Below are 22,686 nucleotides of genomic sequence, written 5' to 3'. Positions count from 1 at the left end.
AGGTTAAATCAGGTGTGTAGGTGTAATTGATGAGTCTGTGTTTAGTGTGTGTATGTGTGTGTGTGTATTTCTGTCTCAGTGCGTCTATACCTGTTTATGTAAAGTCACGGACTGTTTGTCTTTCCTTGGTTTTTTTCGGCGTGCCGCCTCAGGGGGTTTGTCTTTTATTCCCTCTCTGTTTGTGCGGTGCTGCACTAATACGCACATGCGTCCCACAGCTCCTGTCATTTATGTTTTCCACTCTCTTTTTCCCCTTCTTTCTCAAAGTTTCAGAGAAATATTAGACATAGAGCAGTGGTTTTCAAAGTGGGGCTCGGGGACCCCCAGGGGTCCTTGAGGGGGACCCCATGGGGTCACCAGCTAAATGAGTTAATAGTGGTGCATCGAAATCAGTTTCAACCCTGTTTTATGCTCCAGCTATTCAAAGATTGTGAGCTTGTAGATTGTCTGTTTTTGAAAAATGTTCTTGGAGAATTGTGTCAAAGTTGAACACAAATCTTCTCTTATAGGGGGTCCCGACTCCCTGGCACAAAATCTTTTCAGATGGGGGTCCTTCACATGAAAATGTTTGAGAACCACTGACATAGATACATACAACTGTGTACACGTGTATTCTTGCAAATGCTCTCACTCACTCACTCACTCACTCACGCACACAATGCTTCTCAGTACCTGCAAAAGAACAGATGGAAATACATGTGTAAAAATTGAACACATCGAACACAACTTCTGTGTGTGTGTGTGTGTGTGTGTGTGTGTGTGTGTGTGTGTGTGTGTGTGTGTGTGTGTGTGTGTGTGTGTGTGTGTGTGTGTGTGTGTGTGTGCGGAGCAGCGCAGTATGAGCGGGAGAAGGACCCGTCGTTTTGGGACACTCAGGCTCGGGGGACGCTGGACGCCGCACTCAAGCTACGCCCCCTGGAGCACCGAGCCAAGAACATCATCCTGTTCCTGGGAGACGGTAGGACGAGAGACATACACCTTACATATGGATACTCTCGGCTATTGACAAAATGTATAAAGGGCTGACGTGGTTGTTTTGTAATAATCAAAATGTATAAAGTAATTAGTAACTAAAGTTTCCAAATAATTGCAGTGGAGTAGGCCTAAAATATTTGCCTATAGGATGTAGCAGAGTAGGAGTAAAAGGACCTCAAAATTGTACTTAAGCACAGTACTTGAGTAAATGTGCTTAGTTAATGTGCTTAGTTACAGTACTTTCCACCACTGGTGAGAGTGATAACCAAACCTCATTTGAATGGTGGCTGTCATGCACATGCAATGTGCTTCACAAGCAGCGGGACTGAATCAAAGACAAGACAAACGTGTTGCAAAACACTTTGTCAAGGAAAAAACAATAGAAAAGCCACATACCGAAGCGAATCAGACCGGTACCCCACAGAGCACTGGCCAGTGGCCACAGAGGCACAATGAAGAGCCATGTGTCCAGTGCTGTTAGTCAAGCTATCATTAAATAGATTATGTATGTTCTTCAAACCCGTTTTACCCCAGTTTTTCACTTGCCACTGTCGCCAAACAAACGCTGGCTTTGGGCAGTGATTCTCAAAGCCCCACTGGCGTTCCCAAATGATTTGCTTGATGTGTAGTCTAACATTGTTCTCTCACTCAACAGTAAACAAACCAATATACAGTATAAGTGTAACAATGTGTAACATTGTTTTCTCACTCAAAAGTAAACAAACCAACATACAAGTCTATACAGAGTATCTGCACATTTCTAAAGTGACAATTTAAGGACTTTTAAGACCTTTTTAAGGCTTCTAAAGAGGTAAACATTTTGAGAATAGCCTCACTTGGACTCATGCTGGCTATTTTCACCATATTCATCTGTGGAACCGAGTCAAACTAAATTGAATGCCTCAACTCCTAAATTCCAAGTGCTTCTCAGGGTGGGGGGTTCCTAGTTCAAATATGATTATTTTGGGGGGTCACAGCCATGTTATACTGTATAGTGAAGATAGAGCTTGTACATGGGCTAATATTGGGCTATTTTCAATACTTTTGTGCAACACTTACATGTAGGCTATGTTTGATGATGAAGTCTGAAGCATGCCAAACAAAACTTGCCAAACAAGTTTTACTCTTATGTACCTATACAAAAGAAGTACAACCTTGAACCTTGAACCTTGAAGAATTCAATGGATAGACGCCGCAGGTTCATTAAAAATAATGGGGGCAGCTGTTTTGATAATTCCACTTGGCCCCCCTCCACTTGGCTATTGTTCACACTTGCATTACACCTGTGCACTTGACTACTGGATCTCTTCTCCACCACTCGTTGGCTAACATTCCATACATTTTGTTGACGGAATGGTATATTTAGTGAGTCATAGTTTTAGTCATCACAACTTTAGTTTTTGTTTAGTTTTCTTCAGTGAAAAAAGGAAGTCGACGAACATCTTTTGTCAAAGTTTTTTTGTCGACAACATAAACACTGTTGCCATTTACGCCACGTTGGGTTTTGGTTTCATTAGAGGGATTCATGTGAATAATAGTGGTATGGTATGGTATGGTATGGTATGGTATGGTATGGTATGGTATGGTATGGTATGGTATGGCATGTTATGTGTTGGTGCTGCTGGGTAAGACGCAGGACTATAGTGTTGTTTGCAGCAGGGTGGAGCGGTTTGAAGGGCTTACATATTTTAAGAGTGTTTTGTGTTAGCTGCCTGTCAGAAGCTCTGGTCTTAATCAGATGTACTCTGTTGGGTTTCTGGGTGGTCGTGAGTGAGTGAGTGAGTGAGTGAGCAGGATTTCACCACAAACCTCCTCTCCTAGAAATGTTCTGGTGAAAAGCCGTTTTGCAAAAGTCGGGAGTCTGATCTTATAGGTCACAGGTGGGTGAAAAAGGCATCAGCAATCCCCAGGAAAGCTTTCTAAAGCAACAAACAAGCAGTGATAGAAAGTAACTATTAAAGTACATTTACTTGAGTACTGTATAGCTACTTAAAAAAAAAATAGCTGTAAAGTAGTATTTGTAGGTTAACCATGTTCAAAATGAATGATTTCACAGGAGGTCAAACATGTTATTAAAGTCTTGGCTTTATATGAGGAAAAAAAGGTTACAAGAAAAAGGGTGCAGAAATATCCTTAGGTAATGACTCTTTTGTTGGCTTTCTTGTTCTGCTCTCAGCTGCTATTTTACCAGTGAGGAAGAAAACACACACTAACTCCCGGTCTTTTTGTGCAAAGCCTTCTGGGACATGAAGTTCTATGGGGAAACCCTAGCTAATCCGCCCGAAATCAATGTCAAATGCCCTATTAAATTCAATTATTTGTTAACTGTAAATAGCAACTTTTAACTCAATAATGTAATGAAATATTATCACCATAAATGAACTTAATCAGTAGCCTAGTAGTAAAAATTGGTAGCTGTATGTAGTATTTTGTTGCCGTCGGACATAAACCTCTTATCTCCTCTAAGTTTTTCTTTTTTTGTAAAACATAAATTAGGAATTAGCCACTCAAGCCGTATTTCAAATATAGAGAAAATAGCCAATGCGTCATGAGCTTTGCGAGTACTTTGTACTTTTGTAATTAGCATGTACGTTTGTTAGATTATTCAGTACACATTTGACAGAGCGACTTTCACTTGTAGTCGAGTAACATCTGACCAGTATCTATACTTGAGAGTACTTTGTCCACCACTACAAACAAGCTTATAGAATATGGACCTTTTGTTCCTCAGTCCTCCCCCTTTCTTTCTTCAATACAAAGGGTGTGAGGTTGATTAAATAAAATTTTCAAAGGCAAAGGTAGTTGTTTTATTTATGTTTTGTTTGTGTTGGAGTTCATCTTTCTCTCAGCTCGCAGGGGTTTGTCTGGAGGCGTGCTTGCAATGCAGCTGCCATGAAAACATCAAAGCACCTATGTGTTGATTTATTCATGTTTTCTAAAAAAAACAGCCACAGTTTGCTTTTCTAGCAGGACACAGCTGAAATTGTTCAGAAATTGTACAGAAAAACTCCTAGCATTATTACTTATATTCCAAATGTGCCTATATTTTTAACATGTCAACATGTTTTTAATATGTCAACGACAACCTTTTTTTTGTGGGTGGGCTTTACTGTGACTCTCAACATTTACTCGCTGGTAGGATGCAAATAAGTACACTTACTCAAGTACTGAACTTGAGTACAAATTTACTTTACTTTCTTTGGCTAATCAAAAACAGACAATCTAAAAGCTAACAAAGAGCGGGTATTTTCAAAGATGCTCTATATCGTTACTATTGGTTGGAAACATTACATGTCCAAAACCGTTCCTTTTGTATTATATATATATATATATATATATATATATATATATATATATATATATATATATATATATATATATATATTATATATATACTGTATATATATATATATATATATATATATATATATATATATATATTATATATATACTGTGTATATATATATATATATATATATATATATATATATATATATATCCGGTGGAAACCTCATAATGTCCAAATCCGTTACTTTTCAGGATTCAAACGCAAAAACAGCTAAAGTAGCAGATCTACAAGCTTAAAATGCGTTGCTTCGTGCCGCCGTTCGAGCTTGTGAATCTGCTACTTTTGATGCTTTAGTATGACGCTGTAGTATGCTCAAGTAGTAGAGCATCAATTACACAAACAGTTTGAGTATGAATATAAAAGTTAACTGCCCGGCAGCAATGATCTGTAGGAGAATATTTCTACATTATTTTAATGAAGTAAAAACAAATCCAAACTAGAAGTAGTGCTCTTCCGAACACAGGTCTCCACCAGGTCAGGAAGGTTATTCTGGCCTCCTGGTGGCGTTATAATAGGCCAATGTGAAAATGGTGCCAGGTCTTCTTCGACCTTTCACGGCCGCTTCACAGACGCTGCATGCATGATTTTGTTCCACATGGACCCGAAGGCCCATGTGAAAAATGTGGGGCAGAGGTTCTGAATTGTCATCTAGGGAGTGTGTGCACAGTTTGGCCGAGACCGGGCCAACGGCACCGGAGGTTAGCTGATAACAGACGGACACACGCACGCGCGCACGCATGTCGCATGCACTGTACACGCAAGCATGCACCCACGCAAGGGCGGACAGACGGACGGACAGGGGTGAAAACATATAGTTTCCCCATGCCTTCGGCCTGGTGGAGACAAAAACCTGAATACTTTTTCCCACCACTGACTGTGTTCCAGGGATGGGTGTGTCTACGGTGTCGGCAGCTCGTATCCTGAGGGGTCAGATGGAGGGAGGCTCCGGGGAGGACACGGTTCTGGCCATGGACAGCTTCCCATACCTGGCCCTGTCTAAGGTAGGACAACAAACTGTAAACACACCTGGCACAGTCTAAAGGTGAGACACCAAACTGTAAACAACATCGCTGAACTGTGCGACCCCTATAACTGTCCCCCTCATGGATACACACACATGCACGCACGCGCACTAACGCACGCACTCTCGCTTGCACGCACACACACACACTCACTCAGTATTTTATATGAATTGAGTACAAAAGGACTCCAAGCACTTTAAACAAGCCATTGAGCTTTCTTGTGGTTTATATCCTTTTAGTGGACCTTGGATCAGTGAACTGTACTGTCCTGTACTTTTTCCTATATTCAATCAATCAATCAACACACACTATGTAAAACGTTGTGAGCTTGTAAATCTGCTATTTTCATTTTTATGCATGACACCGCTGTGCGATAAAGTATCAATTAATTAAGTGGTTAATCGATTCGCTGATGTTTATAAAAAAAGTAACGCTGATTTTGAAAAAAAAAATTGATAAGAATAACCGCTAAGAAAATAAGAGATATTTGTACTTGCAGCACACACAGCTACTGTACATACAAAAGCATACAGAAGTGCACATGAGCACAGAGACGTGCCTCATGTGCAAACGCACGCACGCACGCACGCACGCACGCACGCACGCACGCACGCACACACACAGCCCTGTCACTGCTGCTGTCTGTCAGTCAGTGGAGAGGTTCAGAGGGGTCGTCTCTCCATGTCATCTCTGGCTGCTGTTAAATGGGTGGGGTGGGCGGAGGGTGGGGCCGCGTGTGCGTGTTTGCGGAGGGGATAGTTCTCTCTCTTCCCCTCTATGTGGGTGGGTCAGTAGCAGAATGTCTGTGTCCATATTGCAGGGGCTTTGTTCCGTGGACGTGTTGCGTCCTGCCTCATTCCAGCCCTCCGCAACGTTGTGCTAAGCCCCCTCACCCCGAACGAGGGATAGAGAGTTACTAGAGTTTCACACAGTTTGGCTAGAAACGCTGATGCTGCAGTTAACCGCAGGAAAACAGTGAAATTAGACTTACGGCCAGATACAAAAAAAAAAAAAACGTAAGGTTCAGCCCTGGCTGCCTGTGGCCAAAGCTTAATCCCTCAACTCTCTTTTATAACACTGTCGAATGAATGTCAGGTCTGTTTGAGTATTATGTGGTTCCCAATTACTCTGCTGCTGTGTGTGTCTGGTTTACAAACTGCTCTATCATGTCCATCCCAATAAGTTGTTTCAGTGTCATAAATACCAGTCATTCTCAACTCTTTTTGATTTCAAGGACCCCCGGTGTGATATGCATTAGGCCATGGAACTCCATTTGATACCCCTTTAGATTTTGTATCCCAATCTACACTGTAAAATCCTTTACAGGTCCAGAGTATAACCAAATGGACCTGTAAAGGTGTTTTGTGTGTGTGCGTTTGTGTGCATGTGCGTGTGTCAATGTGTGTTTAGCTCCTCCTTTTGTGACTGACTGACAGTGTGACTGAGTTCTTGTTGTCCTTGTCTAGTCTTCTTTGTCTTGTCCTATATGTTTTTTTCTCTTTTTGAGTGGTGCCTACCGCTCCAACATTTGACCGAGTGTGTATGTCTGTCTGTATGAGTACGGCCTAAGGCACCTCCTTTCCATTTCTTTTCACTTTATTCGGATTGCGCCCTGGGCCAGCGTAACCTTGTTTTGAGAACTACTGATTTAATAATGTGGTTTTACTATCTTCCTTCCCTCTCTCCACACAGACCTACAGCGTGGATAAGCAGGTAGCAGACAGCGCCAGCACGGCTACAGCCTACCACTGTGGAGTGAAGGCCAACGCCAAGACCGTAGGCCTCAGTGCCAACGCTGTGGCCTACGAATGCAACACCACGTTCGGCAACGAGGTCTTCTCAGTGCTGCGGCGCGCAAAAGCACAAGGTACTATCTTACTACACACGGTGGTGGAAGAAGTACTGACATGTTTTACAACTCCGTTCTAAATAACATCTAGGCTCATTTTCCTACTTATATTGATCCCTTAGGCATTTTCCCCAGCAGAACCCAGCCCTCATAGCTTAGAGTGGAGCCCATAAGCCTATCGCTTTTACGCTATTTGTTGTGGTAAAAAGCAATAATTTTTTTCATTAACGTGTTTCTAGTTGTCACAAACACATCCATGCCTTCGTTGTCCCACACAAGCCGCCATAGTCTGCTAAACAGATGTTAGGCTGTTCTGTGTTTTGCCAAGTCCCGGAAAAGACACGCTGTGATTGGCCAGTACAGTCACACAGATTTGCAGTTGTGCTGAATGCTCACCCCAAAACATGATTTACAAGACTGTGTCGGCTCATGTTGGAGAACCAAGGCATGGATGTGTTAGTATGACAACTAGTAACACGTTCATGAAAAATAAAAAATAAACACTTTTGACCGCAACAAATAGTGTAAAAGCGATAGGCTTATGGGGTCCACTCTAAGCTATGAGGGCTGCTGGGTTCTGCTGGGGAAACTGGACAACAGGAGCATTTCTGCCTGTAGTATCAAGTAAAATGATTGAAAATTGGAAACACTCCAGTAAAGTGAAACATACCTCAAAATGTAACAGTACAGAGTAAATGTATTTAGTTAGGCTACTTTCCAATGCTGCTTGCTACACACTCTTGAACCGTATAGGCTATCTTATCATCCTTTTACAAACTCTTACAGTCTGTTATATTACACACACTTTCACACTCTTGGACAGTTGGACCTGTATTATCTTATCATACATTTATACACTGTTTAACTTTATTATTTTACACTCTGATATAGATTTTTTTAAATGTATTTCCGCAGGGCGGGCCTAGTATAGAGCCTTGGAGGACTCTTAAGTGTAGGTTTTAAGTGCTGAAAATAATCAGGGGTCGTTCCAGTAGGCTATATAGGAAGCGATCTATTAGAACTGTCGTCTACACCAAACACATTTAGTCATTAGTGTGATTTTATTGGTTTAGATATCAGATATTGGTTTGATGGCTGTTAGAGTAAGGTTTCATGTGAGAGACTGTGTCCATGAGATCACAACCTTCGACCTAATCTTCATCAAATATCTGAATCCACACATTTCAGAAAATAAAACAATATTTTATAATCAATAGCCTATAATCAATTTGTCTGATTAACCAATTGAGCCTTGTATAATTCATTGTATAATGGTGGCATGTGAAAATAACAGATCTTATTATTTTATGTTTTTTTTTTTAATCGTGATACTGAGTTGAAGTCATAATAATGGCCAGCCCTAGATTAGGATAAACTGGATTAAAGACAGTGTAAAGTGCTAAGGACAAAGGTACATCAATGAATGATATCTCAGCATAGATCATTCCTCGCCAGCAATCTGGGAACCCATCGGCACCCAATTTGTGTAGGATGTCGGCCAGTTCATTCTCCCTCAGTTTTCATTCCTAATAACAACTCTACACGTTGTAATGGGAGTTGCCGACAGATTCATCTGCAGAGCTCTGAATCGGTCTTGAGAGATTACCTTGCCAGTAAAACGCATTGGAACTTAGAGGAAGACCATTTTCAATATTTTCTTCATATAAATTGTCTTTACTAATGCTCATTATAAGATGAAAAAATGTCCATCTACTCGTGCTGAGTCTCTGAGGTGGGCTATAATGGAGCGTTTAGAAACCTGCCTATCAATCCTATCCTCAAAGGGGATTCGCTAATAGAAACTACCGCCATTACCTTTCTTGGAAGTGCACTGAACCCACTGTTCTTGGGTTTGAAATCTTATTTGAAATGACCAAACCTGCCTGACTGAGACACACAGTGGGGAGACAGAATGTCTAATGCTACTTATAATGAGCATTAGTGAGGACCATTTATGTGAAGACAAAGGTTGAAAAGGGGTGAAGTACTCCATTAAGGCATTCTTCCCAGGAAGATTTACGCCCATTATAAAAGCTAACCGGGTTTAAGAGACGGTCACAATCTAGCACTACAAGCTACTTGTATGTTTATTGAACTGAGAAAATTGCAGGCGCATAATAAATGTCCTTCTCACATAGTTTTAATTACCTCTCCACAGACAGAGAGCAATGGACGCCTTTCAACCACTGTTAATTTCGTCGGCTAAAACGATGACAAAAAATGTTTGTCGACGACTCGACTACCTTTTTCTACTGACGAAAACGAAATAAAAACGAAATAAAAACTAAGCTACTGTATGATGACTAAAACTAAGACTAAATATTTGACAATTTCATCAACAAATAATAACTATAGGGAGGAATTAGCGGAGAAGAGATCCAGTAGAACTAAAAGACAATTAAGTCATTTTATGTTTGGTTGCACTCCGGTGTTGGGCACTGAAAATAGCAGATCTACAAGCTCACAACACGTCGCAGCATGACACGCTTTGAGCTTGTAGTTCGGCTATTTTCAGCATGCAACCAAGTGTAATATCAGGAATTACGACGCCATCAAAGCCTGCCATTTTTTCCCTTGACAAAATCAACTGTAGATTTAATCGATTAAAATCTTATGTTTTTTACGTTGTCAATACGGTATGTTTATTGACATGAATCACATCAAAGAAAATAAATACTTGGCTCTCGCTAACTTTTTGTACGAGGCCATTAAGACCTTGGTAGTGAACACAATGTTTCTCCACCTACTCTCCAAACCTACATGCTCTTTTAGAACTGCAGATATTTGACTCGAGGGAGAGAGGCTTCTCTCTGCAGCCATTTAATGGGTGCTACCGTATGGAAAAGTGGATGTGCAGAGTAATTTCAAGCCATTAAGTAAATTATCGACACTTGAATGTTGGGATAAGTTAACATTAGCGAAGTTTGAGCTGACGTGGTGTGTGTGTGCGTGTGTGGGCGCATGCGTGTGTGTGCGCGTGTGCGTTTGTTTTTATGTAAGAGTGCATTATGCAAGTCTTGTCCATTGTAACACCATTTTCCATCGGGAAACCATAAAATAAAATGCAAGACACACTTTAAGGGAGCAGATCATCACACCATACTGTATGTAATAAGTGGAATTATTTTAAAAGTCAACAGTGAAATGTTGGTTAGCTTAATATTCATATACTGTGTAGATTCCTCCAACCCAGGCTATGACCGATGAGATTCTCTCATCGGTCAGTATCATAGATCAGGGACCCCTTAGCTGAGAGAGTGATGAAGCAGGGACCCCCACTTGTATAAAATTGTGTTGTAGATTAAAAATGTTCATACTATAGATTTCATAGATAGCTTCATAGACTTGTTTGACAGCACTATCATCAGTGTATGTTGGATTCATGTTAATGTATATTATCAGACATCTAACCACATAAACTGTCAATTGACCTTTCACTCTGTACTCTTAGTCTGCTCTTTTTTCCCTCTCTTTGCCAAAAATAGTTGATCTACAAATCTGCTATTTTTGGCTAAAGTTCTCCTTAGAATAGAGATGCTATAGGGTTCAAGTCAGGGGTCATCAATGTGTCCGTACACGGACAAATGTGTCTTGGTCTTGTCCACCGCAAATTTTTGATTATTATTATTAATGTTCTTATTTTTATCATAAGACCCATTAACTGAATGTCAAGTATCCAGGTTTAATTAGTACTAGCGTCTGTTCGTTTTGTATGTCTGTGGCAAAAGTCTACCTCAAGCCAGCATGGCGATGACCTCTGGTTCGAGTGATTGATGCAAAACAAACTAGAAGCAGTGCTCTTCCAAGCACAGATCTCCACCAGGCCAGGGGTCCTGGTGGTGCTACTGTATAATAGGCCAATGTAAAAAGGGCTGCATGTGTTCTTCACCTTAGACCTTTCATTGCAATCTAATTGCTAAAGTCTACCTGCTGGTGGCGCTATAACAGGCCAATGTGAAAAGGGTAGCATTTGTTCCTTGACATAGTGGGAATATGTGTGGCAAATTTCACGGTAATCGCAAGCTGCGTTGATGATTTGAGGCATTTTGTTCAAAAACGGAGCAATCCTGCAAACTTTGGAAGCTAATATTAGCCAATCAGGATAGAATATGAAATATCAGATGGATCAGACTTGATCACATGACTATAGAGATACTGTGTACCGATTTGTGTTATTTTTGGATAAAATTTGATAGTAATATCCAAAAATGTATTTTTTGGCGCTATAAAAGGCTGATGTGAAAAATGTAGTGAAAAGGTCTTTCCTTGGCTTCTAGGGAGTGCGCTTACAAAGTTTGAAACTGATCGGTGGAGTTATAGGTAAAACCACAAATCGGCCTGTTATAGCGCCACCATGAGGCTGATTTTAAAAATTTGAAGTGGCATTTCTTCCTCGACCTAGTGGGAACGTGTGTGCGCGATTTCATGATATTTGCACTTTGCGTTTGGGATTTGAGGCATTTTGTTCAAAACGGCTCAATCCTACAAACTTTGGAAGCCAATCTTAGCCAATCAGGATGGAATATGCAAAATCGGACAGATCCGTGTCGACCACATGACTGTCGAGATACTGCCTACCGATTTGTAGGATTTTTGGACAAAATCTGTAAGAGTAGTGCACAGAAATGTGTCTTGCAAACATCGGCCACTAGGTGGCGCTAGAAAAAGCCCATTTGAAAAATTTAGGGCAGAGGTTCTAGATTGGCATCCAGGGAATGTGTGTGCTCACTTTGGCAGCGACCGGGCCAATGGCGACTGAGATTAGCTGCACACAAACTGCGAGGACACACGGACGGACGCACGCACGGACACACGGACACACGGACGGACGGAGGGGAAAACATACTCTCCCCCATGCCTTCGGCTGGTGGAGACAATTATCCTATGACACAAAGATTTGGCAGACCTCCAGTAGTAACTCTGAGGACCCACTAGATGTCCTAGACCCCCTGCCATAGAGGAAAGAAAAGCAGAACATGCAGACAGAAAGGTTGAGTTAGGTTTAGTAGGGTACAGTACAGTATAGGCTAACCACACAGAACATGAGGGACGCACTTAACTACTCACAAACACCTTAAAACTCGAGTGTCTCTTATGGGAGAGCATTTAAAATGCTTATTACACCCCCACCTTGAGCACTTAGTCTGGGCTGACCACCAACACCATGTTTTAACCACGTTTCTATTAAAAACACAAATTCAAACTTTTTAGTAGAAGCAATATAATTATTTGAAAATATATATATTCTAGAAAAGCACAAAACACAATGCATCACAACGCATTGTGAGCTTCTAGATTGGCTATTTTCAAATGGCTGAAATGTATAGGGCTGAAGTGGTTAATGTATGTTTTGTAATAATAAAAATCTACAAAGTAACTAGTAAAGTTTTCAAATAATCGAGTAAAAGTATAATATTTGCCTCTGAGATATAATGAAGTTGAGTAGAAGTAAAAAATATTCCAAGTACAAATACCTCAAGATTTTACTAAAGTACAGTACTTAAGTAAATGTACTTAGTTACTTTAAAGCACTATCTGTTGTGTATTGCATAGGGCTTCAATCTTGCACACAACAATAGTGTTAAGGTCTTGGTTTAAGGTCATTATATTTCAGTTGTCCCTGGACAGAAATCATTTTAGGAATAGAAAGAATCATCTGAGAATTGGGAAAACAATCAGTATAGTGGGACGTATGGCTATAGTCATTAGTAAAGAACACTCCTCCAACAAATTATTTATTCAAAATGCTAGGTTTAAATGCACACTGATTGACATGAGGGCATACTTGTCATGAGCTAGATTGAAGACAAGCGTTTTGATTGGCAGGAAGGACAGAGCTGTCACTGCATGATTGACAGGTGAGAGGCTCATCTGGTGTGGTGTAGTAGACGTGTGGTTAGCAGCAGGCTTGCTCTTCCTTCCTGGACTTCAGATCAGATGTACTTTACCAACTCCTTCTGTCATAAAAAAATGGGACGTACTGTAGAAGCCTTGCAGGAGCGTAGTGTTTGTTCAATATTGGGTGGAAAAAGACATCAATCTTAAAAAGTTCCATCCGGTTCAGGAAAGTAGTAAAACTGTCCATTTCTCAACTAAATGTTACCAGAAGCTGTTTTTGTAAATCAAAATCTGACATTTTGAAACAATTTGTTTGGGTTAGTAATATGATGTTATATGCGCCCAAGGTTATGTGTTTATAGAGCATTTTATGACTGCTTCACTTCTTAGGCAGCTCAGCCAATCATTTTATAATGTATAATTATTACCACACCAAACCCTAAACCTCGCTATGAACAGTGCTTAATCTTAACCAGAATCTGAACACACTGCATGCTGAAACCATTTTGGTGTGGAATGAAGTACTGACCACTCAAAAAACTAATCCAGTAGATAAATAGTCCCCAGTTGCCACACTCACATCTCTTCACAATACCCAGGAATGCTACGCACACCACAGTCCTTGTAGTGTAGTGGTAGAAGAATCCAAATGATAGTCTTCAAGAGACATACTGTAAACACACTAGTAGCCAAAGTGCCATTATTTTATTATGAACGCAGAGGAAACTAGTGGTGGTTATGTGGACAGTGTTGTTAAGTAACTAAGCACATTTACTGTACTGTATTTACTTAGAGTTTTGAGTTATTTTTACTTTACTGGAGTATTTCTAATTTTCAGTAGCCTACTTTTACTTCTACTCCACTACATCTCAGAGGCAAACATTATACTTTTACTCCACTACAATTATTTGAAATTGTTAGTTACTAGATACTTTGTAGATTTGGATTATTATTACAAAACATACACTAACCACTTCTGCCCTATATATATTTCAGCCATTTGAAAATAGGCGATCTACAAGCTCACAATGCATTGTGATGCAACATATTGTGAGCTTGTAGATCTGTTTTTTTCCTTCTTTTTTTTTGCTATTTTGAACTTATGAAATGGGACACTTTTACTCAAGGACATTTTGAATACGTCCCATATTCAAAATGTACTGAATGAATGAATGAATGAATGAATGAATGAATGAATATTTTATTTTCGTGTCTGGACAATATTTGACCCATCCCACATGGGATTATCAGACACAACAAATATATACTGTACATATAACCAACAAAACAACATTCCAGTGTGCATTCCACCAACAGCTTAATACAAATAGTGTCTCACAGAAGTGAGTACCTTACTGAAGTGCCTTACAGGAGTGAGTACACCCCTCCCATCCCCGCAAACACTCGAACGCCTGCAGAGATGAGAGGGGTGCACCCACCCCTGCGATACACTACATCTCCATATGGCCTGCACCTAACACAAAAGTCAACATTTAAATTCAACTATAAGTCACCCTTCTCCTCCTGCCCCACGCTTTAAATAGAAATTCTGCAAAAGCAAATACATGATCAAAAAGAAATGTAATTAAGGAACCATTCTCGTACTCTATTAAATTAATGTCAGGGTTATGAACTTTTTTAAATAAACATACTCTCAAATCATGATACAAAGGACAAAATAAAATAAAATGTATTTCGTTCTCTACTTCACCCAGATCACAGTATACACATATTCTTTCTTCCTCTGCTAGGCCCCTGTACCTTCCTGTTTCAATGTGTAGGGGCAGAATGCCACATCTTAATTGCGCACAGAGTGACCTTTGACTCTTGGGTAAATTGTGTAAAGGTTCACTTGTAACACAATATTTCTACATTGCAGTATTGATACTTTTACCTAAGTAAAAAATGTGAGTACTTCTTCCATCACTGTTCCTCTGTGTCCATAATACAATATTGGCACTTTGGCTACCAGTGTGTGTGGCTGCCCTTCATATCTCTTGAAGAACATTTTGGACACTCACATCTCTTAACATCAATCAAAAACATTTTATGGCAGAAGTCTGGCAACGGCAATAAAGATTTGATTGCCATCTTGTTGTGGACTGCTTCTATCTCATTCACCTGTTTAACTTACTGGAGTGGGAATAATAAGACAATAAACTTGGTTGTGAACTGCCAAGAAATTACATCATAATTTAATGATCGGCAGTTAGGAGGTAAAGTTCATGGCAATATCAGACAAACAATGGAACAGGAGCTTAAAGCAATAATGAGGAGATGCTGACCAAGGGAGATATATCCAACTGTTTCAAAGAAAGGAGGTCGCACAGCTCATAGCCACGATGCAATAAACTTTCTTCTATTCATTTAAGACACCCACGTTTCGACACTAGGGCTTCTACAGGGTATCCTTAAAATTCATGGCAATAACATGTCAACATTGGCAAGCTCTAATTAGATAGTGCTCAAAGTGCTTTCCGTGTGTGTGTGTGTGTGTGTTTGTGTGTGTGTGTGTGTGTGTGTGTGTGTGTGTGTGTGTGTGTGTGTGTGTGTGTGTGTGTGTGTGTGTGTGTGTGTGTGTGTGTGTGTGTGTGTGTGTGCATATGCAAACTTTTCAGGTAAATCTGTGGGCATCGTGACCACCACCCGTGTCCAGCACGCCTCCCCGGCTGCGGCCTATGCCCACTCTGTCAGCAGAAGCTGGTACAGTGACGCAGACCTGCCCGCCAGCGCCCGCCAGCAGGGCTGTGTGGACATCGCCACCCAGATGGTCACTAATGTCGACATCGATGTACGTGTAGACCAATGGTTCCCAAACGTTTTAGCTCAAGACCCAAAGGAGCAATTCTGTGTTTCCCCGGGACCCAAACTATAATGACAATAGCCGATCTACAAGCTCTCAACATGTCACGATGCGACACGTTTGTAGAGCTTGTAGATTAGCAATTTTATTTCTTAAAAATAATTGCATTTATTTTATTTCTATTTTTCTTAATTTCTTTAAAAAACATCCCCCTAATTTAATGAACTTAGATTTTTTTATTTACTTATTTATGAAAAGCTTAAAAATTGCTTGTGAATAGTTTTTGAACCATGTCAAATTGTTAATTGTTGAAACATAATAATTATTAACTGTTCTGCTGCTGTAGACGATCCTCACCGTCATTCAAATCGGTGACTACATGACGCCGTTGACAGCGCTCACCGTCAATCTTACTGTATTTACAGTAAATGTATTAATACTTACATAATGTAGCTCCGGTCGCGGCCGCATCGGTAATGTCCGCGATTTGTTTAAAACGCACGTTGGGCGTGCACGCGAAGTAAAGCTCCTCCATGTTAAGTCAATGGAGATGCCCATAAAGAGACTTCATTTAATCCAAAAGAGCCATTTTGAGCCATTTTGCACCAGATCTGATGTAAACAATACACACGGTAGGGCGCAGCCATGTTTCTCTTCTCGGCTCACACTGTCATGTGACTAGATGACGTAATCGTTGCCGTCAAGTGATAATCCAAAAAAACAAAAACAACCCCCTTCCAGCCCTTCAAAATAATAGCGGCGGCCGACGGAGGAAACGGCGCGGCACCAAGGCAACAAGCAACCTTCAGATTAAGAGGCACGAGTTGTGTTAATACAAATATTCTCTTCTGGGGTCCTTATCACAAACTCTTTTCAGATGGGGGTGGTCTGCTGCCAAATACATGATTCAATTTGGGTGTCCTTGACTTTAAAAAGCACTGCTCTAGTGTGAGGGTAGCACAGTAAACAGGCACACTCAGTCGGTGACAACCCCGTGCAGTGTGGCGAAACACACCCGTCAGCACTGGGATTCCCAAGAATTATGAGCTGGTGGTGTATCGGCAATATTCAGCTGACATTGTGCAAGTTTTATTAATACTTTAGTGCCCGTGACGGCCATATCTATCTATCCACACCCTTTTATTTGGAGAAGCACACAGATAAGCTACTGTTGTCCTGGTGATGCATTAGAGCTGTTAATACTTTCCTGTAAATACATATTTTGTTTATTGGCAAGCGAGAAACCATGCTGCTCCTTTGCCAGTCAAACATGTGACTCACCTGCAACGTTATGGAACATTGCTGAGGTTACATTTTGTGGCCCTTAAAGGGAACGCAGCTGTCTTATTGGTCAAGCTTGACACCAACCTCACCAAAGCTAAGAGCCAAATCCACAGCTAGCTCTCTATTTTTACATGCAGTGAAGCAACTTCTGGACACACTGAATGCTTTGAGAAGTTGTCCTCTTAACAACTTGAAAGATGTTTGTAGCACATATCCCATAGGTTGTTTGCATTGTCCTTGCATTATTCCTCAAGGATGTGTGCTATAGGGCATAGCAGTGGGTGCCATTTTGTGGTGCCACAGATAGAAAACCCATTAATTTGATAATTTTTATAATATATTTATATCAATTTAAGCTTGGAACCAAGCCACCCAGGCACCTGATGAATGCAGTTTTCAAATATTTTTTGACACAGAATCAAATATTATAATTCACCAGGAGCCTGGATGACTTGATTCTAGGCTTAAAATAATTTCTATCCACCTGTTTCCAAGGGAATTTGCTGTAGAATTATGAGATGGACACATCCGTAGAACAGCTGACATACAGGCTCACGTCGCGTCGCAGATGCAACCGTTGTCCGAGCTTGTAGATCACACTCGGCTTGGCACGGCTGCGACACCAGAACTGCAGCCCACCTTCTGCGCAATGCACGATGGGACACTGGAAACTTGTGGATAAATATTCTCTAAATCTCTATTGGAAGGCTTTATGTGCCACAAGGCACCAATTGGTTAGAGTTGAAGGTGACCGGTAACTATGGGGAAAACATTATGGGTTTTCTGTCGTCCTATACCGGTTACACCCCGCCACTCCGACATGTCTCCTTTCCGACATGTCTCCATTTTGATACTAACCCTATCTCTAACCCTTACCCTAAACTTAACCCCTATGGAAGTGTCGCCACTCTGACAATTAGAAGTCAATTTCGGAGTGGCGACATGTCGGCATGGAGAGCGACACCCTCCTATACCAGCGATTCCCAGGTTGGGAACCGATGTGCTATAGTTAGCTATACATTGTATAATATTTCCGCACATCAAAGACACATTATGGTGTACCTGCTAATTCAAGTTTTGGGGTCTCCCTAAAAGGTCATTCTGGGAGGAGGCCGGATGTATATGACCCCCAAGGGCACCCCGGACCCCGAGTACCCCACCTCTAACTCCCGCAAGGGGGATCGCAAGGACAAAAAGAACCTGATTGACGTGTGGATGAGGGCAAAACCGGTAAGAAGCACATTCATTATTATTATGTTATATATAGACAGGTTTCTGTGCAGCTATAAGGGGGGGGCACAACGCAGCACTCTTTACAGCAGTGCTTCTAAAAGTGTCATCCGTTAACCCCTAGGGGTCCTTGAGGGGTTCCACGGGGTCCCCAGCCAAATTGATAGAGTTAGGTTTGGTTGAGAACCACTTCTTTACAGCATTATCTGGATATCACACACTGCTCTCTGCTCTAAGCTGACTAATCACACAGAGCAGATTACAGAGCATGGTTCAGCCTCCCTGAATGCCCACACACACGCACGCACGCACGCACGCACGCACACACGCACACACGCACGCACGCACACACACACACACACACACACACACACACACACACACACACACACACACACACACAGTAATGTCTGTAGAAAACTAAGCTGTTTAAGGAAATGTGTCCCCTGTAATTAACCACATGAAGCCACAGACATTTGTCCAAAATGTAAAACACGTCAATCCCACAGTGTCACAATGCACCAAAAGAAATGTAGAGGGGGAAAAATTAGGAGCTCAATTATAGATCCTTGAGGGACTCCAGTCAAGGTTTAACCTATCCTAACTATTAGGAGCAGTGGGTAGTGTGACTGTGGACCTTGACCCACTGTCAAGTAGGCTCGCAACAATAAACCTTCTTGATTGACAAAAAAAAATGTATCCCACGATTTTTGTAACCCAGTACCAGTACCCAGTGTGTGTGTGTGTGTGTGTGTGTGTGTGTGTGTGTGTGTGTGTGTGTGTGTGTGTGTGTGTGTGTGTGTGTGTGTGTGTGTGTGTGTGTGTGTGTGTGTGTGTGTGTTGATTGTATTATATTGATTGATTGTATTGTACTGTGTACACTTCTGCTTTGGCAATGTAAACACATGTTTTCTCATGCCAATGAAGCCCTTTGAATTGAATTGAATTGTGTGCCTCCACCCCTCCATCACCTGCCCTCCCCTTCACACGCGCACGCATGCAGCACCTGTGTGTGTGGGTGTGTGTGTGTGTGTGTGTGTGTGTGTGTGTGTGCCCCCAACACGGAGGAGATAACACGCCCCCCAGCGCCCACAGAGTCCCCAATGGGAATTGAACCCAGAGGGCTCTGCCACCGTGCCCCTCTGTAAACCTTTTTGATTCAAGTAGGCCAGTAACAAATACTGTAAACCTTCTTGACTCAAGTAAGCTAGTCACAAATAAACCTTGATTTAAAGAGGCTATAGTGACAAATAAACCAGATCTTCTGATTTAGACCTGAAAGCATCTGTGCAATTGTATTGATAATTGTTGAATGTTTGTCTGTCTCTTGCTTTGAATCTCAGATCAGTCCCACTACATTGTTTTTGTCTTCTGCTTTGTGTTTCAGAAAAAAAGGTCCCACTACGTTTGGCACAAGAAGCAGTTTGATGAGATCAATGCGAAGAACACTGACAGACTCATGGGTTGGTACTGTATACTGAAGAATTAACGCAACATTTCACCCATTATACACCAATACATTTCTTTTGCTATAGAGCTCTGCGATACAATTAATGTTTTGGCATTTGGAATGCCTTACACTACTCATTATTAGAGAAAGTGATGATATTACGGTAATTTATTACTTAGTAATACGTAACGGGGACTGCCCCATAGGTCGAACTCCCGTTGGGTCGAACAGCGTTGGCAGGTTAGATAATCACCCGCGAACGTCGGCAAGTTAGATAATCAGGCGCGTCACGGTTACTGAGGTTAGGTTTAGGGTTATGCATAGTTTTACTGAGGTTAGGATTAGGGTTTGGGTTAGAGTTTGGTGGTCGATCCAAAGGGTGTTCGACCTAATGACATGTTACCTAAGTAACTGCCCAAGAATGATCTACACACAAAGACATACACATATAGCGTCTTTGCGTACTTATCTTATCACTATGAGAGATACTAGCAGAGGTTTTGAAAGTACCTTATCAGTGACTTACAGTCTCTGTACAGGAAAGATGTGAAACTATACAGTAAATTCACTCGTTTTTATCTGGCATTATTGATTCTTCCAGGATATGAGTTCCACATCATGTCACAATGTGTATTAACCGCAGCTGAAGCTATTTGGGTTGTTGAATATTGCTGTTAATATTACTCACTGCAATCCTAAAAGGCTCATTCATTCTGTACTTCATTGCAAGACCCTTTCAGCGAGTATCGCCAGACAATAATTACATATTTTAAACTGATAAAAGTGATGACTGACACTTTCCTGTGTACTGTACACAGCTATTTTGAATATTTTTATTATATTTACCGGTACTCTGAGAAGAAGAAACATAAGCTTGTTAAGTCAGAAGCTATTGGCAAAATGTTAAGGTCTTTCCTTTCCGTTGTGGCTTTACCCTGAGCCTGACTCCGTCTTGTCTTTCTTCTTGTCTCTCCTCCAGGCCTGTTCGAGCCAAAGGACATGAGGTTTGAGGTTTTCCGGAATGGCACGCGCGACCCGTCCATCGTGGAGATGACAGAGAAGGCCATTCACATCCTCAGCAAGAACCCCAAAGGATTCTTCCTGTTTGTTGAAGATGAGTATATCACCACCACCACCACCACGCTACAATAATTCTGCTGTTCAATTCAATGTGGCCATTTAAAAATATATTTTTTATTTTTCTAAAAGGGAAATGGGAAGGCCACAACCCTTGTTTATTGCATTATGGGTCAAGATGTTCATGGACTAACTATGCTATTTAAAAAGTGCCCTTTTTTACGTGTAGCCACAGACTGCACTGTGTATGTACACTGTAACATCGAAATTGATCGTTACTTGTATTTTTACTTTTTATTTCATAGTTTTAACCATTACACTGTTGTCAGGCACATGTTTATCTAATGTACTGTCCTTTCCTTCTCCATTACGAGGGAGAATCGACCACGGGCATCACGACGGCATTGCCAAGCTGGCGCTGTCAGAGACCGTGATGTTTGACCGGGCGGTGCAGCGCGCTGCCCAGCTCACCAAAGAAACCGACACACTCACCGTGGTTACCGCCGACCACTCCCACGTCTTTACGTTCGGCGGGAACACCCCCCGAGGAAATCCCATCTTCGGTACGTCCAAGAGTATTTCAGAGAGACTCCAGTGAACATTGTACTTTTGTGACAGGGTAAATTATACTTATTGTGTTATGTTGAAAGGTTAAGCTATAGGCTATATTGTGATAGTAATCGTTGCTATACTGTAGAGTGTTTTTTCCCGTAACAGCCTGCCAGTCTTTCCAGCTCTTTAGTCCCATAAATAAACAAATACAGAAAAAAGAAAAGGACAAGCAGTGGGGGGAATTATCAGCTTCAATTGTATAGAGTTACAGATGTAATATGTTGGTTCATTTATTGTGACCGAAGGTCGCATATACTCTGAAGAATCGTGTCGCTTGAGTGTCCTTCCTTCCTTCCTTCCTTCCTTCCGTATCCTCGTGACCGTCCTTCCGTATCCTCTGTGATGTCAGTGTGATGTCAGCGAGTTGTGACATCACTTCCTGTACAGGGCGGCTACACGAAATGTGGATAACACTATATATGGAGATAGTCCAGTCCATCATGTCATATGGGACTACCGTCATAGAAAGTAGCCATTGTTAGGCCGGAGTAATTGGCTGTCTAAACATGGAGATGTGGATAACACTATATATGGAGATAGTCTAGTCCAATATGTCATATGGGACTACCGTCATAGACAGTAGCCATTGTTAATCCGGAGTCAATGGCTGACTGTCTGTACAGGAAGTGATGTCACATGACATACTTTTTATGCCCATATATGAGTCCTAACATGGAGATGTGGATAACACTATACATGGAGATAGTCTAGTCCAATATGTCATATGGAACTACCGTCATAGACACAGCCATTGACTCCGGCCTAACAATGGCTACTGTCTATGACGGTAGTCCCATTATGACATGATGGACTGGACTATCTCCATATATAGTGTTCTCCACATTTCCATGTTTAGGCCCCATCGCTCACACCCTCGGTGGGGTTGGCGATAGGGCCTTTCTGTGTGGAGTTTGCATGTTCACCCCGTGTCTCCTAGGGTTGATACCCTCACAAAAACATGAACAAACTCCCCCCAGAATGATAACAACTAGAATCGTCAGAGAAACACTGTGGTTGGCCAGATAGTCAAGAATTGGCGCGACCGCATGTCACCCTGAGGTGTCTTACTAGTTTATTTGTGTAATCACTTCATCCTGTATCCTGTGTGAATTCTCTCTCCTGATTGGAAGTAATTTGTATCCCAACCTGATAATGTGTTTTCTGTTTGCTAAAGAGTTGGTGAGACTGGGAAACCCC

At 41.4% G+C, this 22,686-nt stretch overlaps 1 protein-coding gene across 1 annotated transcript in view; it reads left to right on the top strand.

The window, feature by feature from the left end:
• alpi.1 (alkaline phosphatase, intestinal, tandem duplicate 1) overlaps positions 1–22,686 on the top strand; it is a gene marked incomplete at both ends in the record, with an annotated part of 31,040 nt that overhangs the window by 751 nt on the left and 7,603 nt on the right. The window contains 8 exons of the mRNA XM_080729325.1: positions 833–958; positions 5,210–5,325; positions 7,039–7,213; positions 15,652–15,824; positions 18,216–18,350; positions 19,738–19,813; positions 20,780–20,918; positions 21,256–21,440. Coding sequence (XP_080585451.1) covers positions 833–958; positions 5,210–5,325; positions 7,039–7,213; positions 15,652–15,824; positions 18,216–18,350; positions 19,738–19,813; positions 20,780–20,918; positions 21,256–21,440 — 1,125 coding nt within the window. The remainder of the gene's footprint in view (positions 1–832; positions 959–5,209; positions 5,326–7,038; positions 7,214–15,651; positions 15,825–18,215; positions 18,351–19,737; positions 19,814–20,779; positions 20,919–21,255; positions 21,441–22,686) is intronic.

The sequence above is a fragment of the Nannobrachium achirus genome, assembly GCF_963921795.1.
Source record: "Nannobrachium achirus genome assembly, chromosome: 1".
Lineage (NCBI taxonomy): Eukaryota > Metazoa > Chordata > Actinopteri > Myctophiformes > Myctophidae > Nannobrachium > Nannobrachium achirus.
This window is presented reverse-complemented; position numbering and strand designations above follow the sequence as displayed.